The sequence below is a fragment of the Epinephelus fuscoguttatus genome, linkage group LG14 (genome assembly GCF_011397635.1).
Source record: "Epinephelus fuscoguttatus linkage group LG14, E.fuscoguttatus.final_Chr_v1".
NCBI classification, from domain to species: Eukaryota; Metazoa; Chordata; class Actinopteri; order Perciformes; family Serranidae; genus Epinephelus; species Epinephelus fuscoguttatus.
Window position 1 is genome coordinate 32,726,975 of NC_064765.1, and position 7,974 is coordinate 32,734,948.

Sequence of the window (7,974 nt, forward strand, 5' to 3'; positions counted from 1 at the left end):
GTAAACAGTGGTCTCTGTTCTGGAGTGTGACAGCAGTTAAGCCTGCAAGAAAAAGATGAACCCAGAATGTGCAATTATAAAACAAACACATTATTTTACACAAAGATATTAATGCTTTGGTGGTTAATGTGACCACACAGCCACACACATTCACACATTCACACACACAAATGAAGCCCAAGGCCACAGCAGTAATAGAGGAATTAATCTCTGTCTGTGTATTTGTACACAAATGAAGCTGCTTGTAGGAGCCGCTGACATTCACTCCCATCATTAACCTATTCACTTCAGTGTCACTTTATGTGTCCCAATGTGTGCGTTAGTGTGTGTGTGTGTGTGTGTGTGTGTGTGTGTGTGAGAGAGAGAGAGAGAGAGAGAGAGAGAGAAAGACCAAGGTTCACCACCCTAGTGATGAAAACATCAAGAGAGGCAAAGCGTAGAACACTCAGGGTCACCTAGCGTTCAGATGGTCCGATTAGTATTCGTGGGATCATATAGATGCTCACATGTACACACACACACACACACACACACACATTTGCAGCCTTGTCCTGTTATTCCGCAGAGGGCACACTAATGACCTACCGCTACATCCATTCCCTAGCTCTTAATACTAACCATTAAACCCCACCGTGTCTCCTAACCTTCACTTAACTCGAGCTCTAAAACCAAATGCTTAACCTGGCCAAAGCAGCCCTTTGCTCCTCTCAGTGCACACAAGGCCGCGAGCTGTGAACTAGCCACCCTCTTTGGTTTTAATGAGGAATTTCATTAGCATTTTAATGAGGAAATCCAGAAAAGCTGACAAGCCCTTTAAGGGAAACTGAAGGACAAATGTGCAAATCCTCTGGTCAATGTGACAAGTGTCCAGTGAAGAATTACAAACTTCACTCAAAGTGGCAAGGTACCTTTGTATTTGTCGAAAAGAACATCCTGATTTATTCACTATAAGCTGGAGACTATTTCCCCTTGTATGTTTTATTTATTGTGAAACCTGAAGACAAAAGATTTGGACTAGAGTACTGCATATATTTATATTTGTACATAGTAGTTAAATGTTCATTCGTGTTCACCCTTGTTGTCCTTGATGTAGCTATATGTCTATTTCTATGTGTGCACATTTAGAGCAACAGGAAAAAAATGAGTCATATTCATTGTATGTGTACATACTTACTCTTACTTTGCATGGTAGCTGGATTCTCACATGAGAATCACTGAATCACAAGATTACATTAAAATCCATCTTGTAAGGCTTCAAGTAATGCATTTGTGTTCGCACAACTGTGGATCAGTGTTTGATAGATTGGTAGATGTAAGTTCTACCAGGCACTCATATTTTTATAATATCCACTTTTTTGTAGTCACACGTTTGTGTAGCTGCCTCCCTTCCTTGCCGATGGCATAGGACTTCTCAAGGGAAAAATTAGCCCCTCTTGCAAGGCAGTTTTCAGGCATGCTACTGCCCTTGTAACGGCTGTTTTCTCCTGAGTGTGGATCAGACAACACTTTCCACACTCAAGGCTCAGTAGTACCTTTCAAGTTGTTTTGCAATCCACAAGTAAACACAAAGAAGAAGAACCTTACTCTGACTGGTCAAGAAGATGCAGGATAAGACGTAGCTAACTTTTACCCGACAACAGCTGCATAGGATAGAAGTTAACAACACTATTTAGGTGGGACGCGTGATGGTTGAGTTAACGTTTCACGGAACAATCTAGTCGTTTGTTGAATACCCCCTTTGCTTACCCACCACTGTGGCTCGTAAATAGAACAAATTCACCCGCCACTGGTCAAATTTACCTCCACATTTGGCAAGTGGCAGGTTCTAATTTCCAACTCTGCCATGGTTCAGCCCAATCAGCATTCAGTGAGGAGCTACTAGAGGCTGCTGGCATTGTTTAGGTGTGTGTGGCGACACTGATAGGTGACTGTTCCTTCAAAACAACAATGGCAGCTCCTACAAAGGTTAGCATCTGCAGCAGTTATATTAGAACAGGAGAGTACTTCTTCATTGAAACACAAGCAAAAAACAGCACTGCAGGCTTTTCCTGATGGAGATACATTTTCGCTCTTCTCCAGACTGGCTTCAGCTTCCTCGATACATGGTAATAGACAGATGGTTCGTCCAATCACCTGCCGAGTATTTGTTGAAAGTGCCTGCCCTTTTCCAAACAGTTTCTAATTACATCTTCTCAGATGGTTCTTTGTACTAAACCACCTGGCGCGTCAGGTTACACTTACTTGGCCATTAAAGCTGATTCTGATTGAGAAAGGAAGGGCGTCTCTTCTGCTCCGTGCAATAATAAATCATCTAATTGGTCTCCTGTTCCGCTGATGACTTCTGGGTTTTTGTTTTTGAGGATTCAGCATCCAACTATACACAGTGGAGCTGAGTGCATTCATTCTTTATCATTTCCATTCTTCCTGCCTTGTTAACTATTGGATTAATTATTTTTTTCTACATTCTTCATCTTTCAGCAACATGCTGTAGTCTTTTTTTTTTCCTGTTAGAGGCCTTTGGAAGCACTGGGCATATATGTTTGCTGTTATCACATGCTGGAGTTCTTGGAGTCATGCCTGTGCCCCCTACTGTTAGATAGGAATTTAGCTAACACTTGTACAGTCTAATGGCAAATAATGTAAGGTTTCAGAGAGTTAATCAAATCTGCTATAATCTCCAATTTTATATCAACAGTGGGTCACAGGACTCACAGGACTTTTTTTTTACTTTTATTTCTTGAAATTCTGCTCATTTTCAGGTTCATACTTGTATTTTGGATTAAGAACATGTTCATTTTCCCCATACTGTCTGTGCTGAACACCTTTAATATTGGACATCTTTAATTTGTCTGAGGCACCTTCTTTTAGCCCCCTTCCCAAAACGGCCTGGTCTGTTCTAATTGGCCAGCATATCCAGCTCTTCTGTATCTGCCCTTTCAGCCAGCATCTCTGCACCATCACTTCAACTGGGGCAATGACTACAACAAAATATTCAGTTGCTTTCTACTTTGAAAAATCACCAGTGAAAGCTTCAAAACCAAAATCTTTATGGAGAGAAATTAACAATATGGGCAACCAAGATTGCATGTTTTCCTGTTGTTAGCATGTAGCTACATGTAGCAGTGTATGTACAGATGTCCATATAAAGAAATCTGTCACAAGCTCATCTCAAAAGTAGGAAAAATAAAGGTGGAAACAGAGTATTCAGAATGGTCTGGCCACTTTTAATATCAACATCCAACACTGTAACACATATATGAAAGAAAATAAGGAAAAAGTTCATCATATCAACTGAAAAGGTCAAATTATGTCTGTTTTGGGCAAATGACAGTGGAAGAGAGGGTAGGGTTTCAGAGTTGTTTTAAGTTTTATTGTTTAACTGGTAAGGGAAACAGCATTGGCTGTTCAAGATTGAAATTCTTTGGCCCTTAGGCAAGCCATGGAAATGTCCCATTACATTACTGATGACACAAGCAACACTTAAATACCTTATGTAAGACTATATAAATTAATATGGTTGGAGGATATTCAGAACATAGGGGTCTACAATGATTAATTCAAGTGGGAATCCAAAGCCCAGTAACAGTGTATTCCTCTGTGCACTGTACATCGTTCTTCTTCAAAGTGTGTCTACTCTGCTGATGCTCTCAAAGATTAAACATTTCTTGTCTTTCCTCCCTGTTTGACTCTCTCCTCTGCCACAGAATGATCCCCCCATCAAGCAAGAACTTCCTGGTCAACAACCTGGCAGCAGGGACCCAGTACGACCTCTGCGTGCTGGCCATCTACGATGATGTCATCACCTCCCTGACAGCAACACGTGTGGTCGGCTGTGTGCAATTCACCACCGAGTCAGAGTACATGAGGTGTCATTTTATGCAGTCTCAGTTCCTCGGCGGGACTATGATCATCATCATTGGAGGGATAATAGTGGCTTCGGTGCTCGTTTTCATCATCATCCTGATGATACGGTACAAGGTGGGTCTGTCTCGCTTAATCTACACCGGCCTGAAAAGAGAGAGAAAAAGTGCAGAGAGCTTTTCATTATGTTGGAAGATTGCATATGATGGACATATGCTAGCATGGTCTACTTCTGATTAACTGACAAGACATTTTGAGCATACAGTTGGATTGTAGAGCAGTGTCATTGATTTTCTATAGAAGCCCACTGCCGCGTGGAAATGAAAAGTTTTTAATTTAAAGTTTTGAATGAAAAAGGAGGAGATATTAAGTAAATTTAAATTTAGACCTTTTTTGTTGTTTTCTTGTACATTTTATTACATAAGGTACGGTGTCCTGCCTGTAAATCATAATTTTGACCCTCAACTTATCTCATACTACAAGTTAGAAATGGTCGGGTGCAAAAACACTGTCGGTGGGGCGAAGTTAAAACATCTGCACACACATTATAAATTAAGAAGGGCAAAGGTTAATAGCTCCTCAGGAATATCTGTAAAATGCCTTTATTACAAACTAATCTGATAGGTAAGAAGTTGTTTTTTTTTTTTTTTTTTATCGAAATGAGAGCAGACTTAAATATGTAATTTTACCATCCACTAGTGGACATCATGCAATGGTAGACTTTAATTTGTGTCTCATTTCTTTCCTTACATGCATAAAAGGCAACTAAAATAATGCTGTAATTGGTCATCCGATAAAAATCTGATGCATTTTGTTTTTTCCGTTCGTTGCGAAAATTTTCAATACGAGACAAAATGAAAAAAACACATTTGCCACTTTTTCTAGCACCAAGGTTACCTGAAGGGGCTAAACTGTTCTTCCTGTCCTCTGTGTCTCCACACTGAAACTCTGTCTCTCTCTGTGTTGTCCAGATCATCTATTAAATCCTCCTCATCATCATCATGTTGAAAGTAGGGTGTCTGAGTTATGAAATAATACTGTGGACCCTGTTAGTCACTCTTGTTGAGGATGTGTGTCCCACAGGTTACTGCTTCTTGCTCAAACATCTTTCCAAAACCATTTGACAGATAGGAAATACACAAAAAATTGAACCTGTTCCAAAAACTTTAATGAAAGTTTCAGACTCTGTGTGTCAACATGATTGAAACAACGTGAGGTAGTATTCATTATTAGACGTGCTACAATTTAAGAAACAAAGGCCATAACACAGATTGGAAAAGAATATTTCCTTGATAAGAAAATTAGAAATGTGTATAGCACAGTCAGTAAGTGTACTGCATGGCAGTGATTCAAACAACCAATTACAAGACAGAAACAATGCTGTTTCTAACCAGTGTATCAAATGTAATAATACTGTAAACATTTCACACAGCAGTGTTTACAATGATCTAGACAGAAAAAGGTTGACATTTATGTTCATTCCTGTATCATTTATTTATTGAAATAGATTCTTTGTCAGCAGCTCATATAATTCTCTGTAATTTTTCATGTTTGTAAATCACCTATCAGGGCATTTTCCCCTTGTATTGTTTTATTACATGATATGAAAAAAAGTGAGTATTTTTGGCCGTGTGGCCCTGTTATACATGGAAGAGTTCATATGCAAACATTTTAGTTTGAAAGAAAAAATCAGCCCCTCATTACTTCCATCTGTGTTTCCCCTCAGGTGTGTAACCCTGGTGAGGGGGGAAAAGGCGTTTCATTGTCGATGACCAACGTTCACTCACAGACCAACGGGCAGCAGTCACAGGGATGCACTGTGACTCCCAGCTCCTCCAAACACGGCTCAATCGGATTAGACGACCTCTCAGGAGGCACAAAGAAAAGGAGCGGGGCAGGAGGAGGAGGAGGAGGGGGCAAGGATACCATGACTCAGTCGTCCGACTCATCCCTGCCTGACTGCTCCACGGCTACGTCAGTTCTCAGCCAGCCCTGGGCAGCCAGGAGCCCAACAGCTGCGGCAGAGGAACGGGAGAAAGTGGGTGAAGAGAGAGCTCAAGCTGCCGTCTCCTCGCCCACCGGCACCAGCGGTTCACTAACCAAGCCAAAGCGGAAGCCCGCTCCGAGTAAGCCGGGCTCAGCTTGCTCCAACACCTCGGCTACTCCTGAAAACCTCCCCTCTTCCTCCCCTCGCCCTCCTTCCTCCTCCTTCTCCACCGCCTCCTCAGCCCTCCTCCCCTCCACCCCTCTGGAGAACCTCAACACCAACCGCAACAACTCCACCTCTCTCAACCAAACCCCGCCTCCCTTCATCCACTCCGTTTTCTCCAGCCCTCTTGCTTCCCCAAGCCCCGTCCCCTCCATCCGATTTAGAGAGACGCCCATCCTGCGCAGGGCTCCCCGGGCCTCTGCTTCTTCCTCCGCCAAGTACCAGACTCTCCCCGCGGAGGAGGTGGGGAGGAGCAGGGCGAGGAGGAGGTACTCGCTCAGTGAAGGAGGCTCAAAGACTCACTCGTCCAATCAGGGAGGAGGAGCACCCAAAATAGGGCGCATATTGCGGAACAAAAGGAGCCAATCAATGAGCGGAATGCTACTCCCAAAAGACGGGGATGGAGACTCGGACAAAGGGCGGTGTGATTCAGACTGGATCTTAGAAAGTACAGTTTGAACTGGAACGAGACAGCAACCATGAAATAAACTTTGGTTTATCCATTATTGTTTATCTTTTGTATGAGTGTATGTCTGAGGTTTTGCGTGTGTGTGTGTGTGTGTGTGTGTGTGTGTGTGTGTGTTAGTTTAAATTTGTCTCGGGGTGTGTGAGTGGAGGCTAAGGTGTGTTTGTGACATATGAAAGTGTGTGTTGTTGCCGTTTAGGATGTGCGTTTTCAGTGTGTACAGTGTGTGTGTTCATGTCGGAACCTTTAGGGTGACTGTGTGTTTCTGGGTGAAAGCGTGAGCATACTTTTTCTTTTTCAGACTTTTTTTTATTATTTTCATATTGTTTCTCCACATTTCTTTGTATTCAGTTTACAGCTTTTTTCACTTTGACAGTTTCCTATCTGTTTTTTCAGTCGGTCATTCAGCGAGTGGACAACTCGTCTTGTCTCGTAGCGTCCTCGAGTTGTCTCATTTGTTCCACTTTATAGCACAAAACAAAACAAGACAATGGGCTCGCCACGACATTTCCCGATTCACACTCACCTTATCTGAAAATACCACAAAAAGGGAATTATAACAGGAAAAAAAGGAATTAAAAAAAAAAACAATACAAGAACTGCAAAGCACACCATTCCTACCTTCACACGCCCACAGGAAGTGTGTTTCCATAACGCGGCAAGAGAAAAGCAGTCGGTGCCTTCTTTTGCACTAACAGACCCTCTGACAGATGATATAACCGGATTTAGGACTCCACCATGCTCCCTGAACGAGGGATTAGGACGGAGGGGACAGACAAAAGGAAAAGAGAGAGATTTCACACATAGCCTTTCTTACCTACTGAGGAGTACAGATGTTTCTTGACAAATAGACACAAACTGAGACAAAAAGTGACACATGAAGACTAACGGACCTCTTATGAAATTGATATTTTTTAAAGGGAAGAATTAAAAAAAAAAAAAAAAGAACATAAAAACCCTGTGAGCTTTTCACTGACGTTGGTCACAAGCTCCCAGAAGGCTTCTGTACAGAAAAAGACAACATGTACTGTGTTGTTATGTTGTGTAAAATAAAAAGGGATAAAATGAAAACTGTAAATGTGAAATGTGTTTTATGTGTCAGGTTGTGCTCATGCACTGTCCAAATGGATACCGACAAAAGTGATGCACCAAAATGTGTTTATATTCCACATAATAATAAGCCAGTATTTGGGAGGGCTGTGATCATGTGACCAATTCGCTGACGGGAGTACAGAGGGATGTAGTCTGTGTTATGAGGCAGGGTGACGATGGGTTGCAAAACACAGGACTTTCCCCCGGGAGACTGGTATTTGGAACTGTGTGAGTCATTTTAAGGTACGTTATCATCATGTTTCTTTTCCTAAACCTAACCAAAGCAGCTTTATTTGTCTTAACCGACGTGACTTTATGTTAAGTTAGTAGCCTCATTCAGTGGACG

General features: G+C 41.9%; 1 protein-coding gene across 2 annotated transcripts in view; it reads left to right on the top strand.

Moving 5' to 3' along the window:
* Window positions 1-7,590, top strand: part of lrfn5a (leucine rich repeat and fibronectin type III domain containing 5a) — a 180,577-nt gene extending 172,987 nt beyond the window's left edge. For both annotated transcript variants that reach the window (XM_049595358.1, XM_049595359.1), the window contains exons 9-10: window positions 3,705-3,978; window positions 5,588-7,590. In XM_049595358.1, the coding sequence (XP_049451315.1) occupies window positions 3,705-3,978; window positions 5,588-6,529 (1,216 nt within the window). In that variant the 3' untranslated portion in view covers window positions 6,530-7,590. The remainder of the gene's footprint in view (window positions 1-3,704; window positions 3,979-5,587) is intronic.
* The last annotated feature ends 384 nt before the right edge of the window (window positions 7,591-7,974 follow it).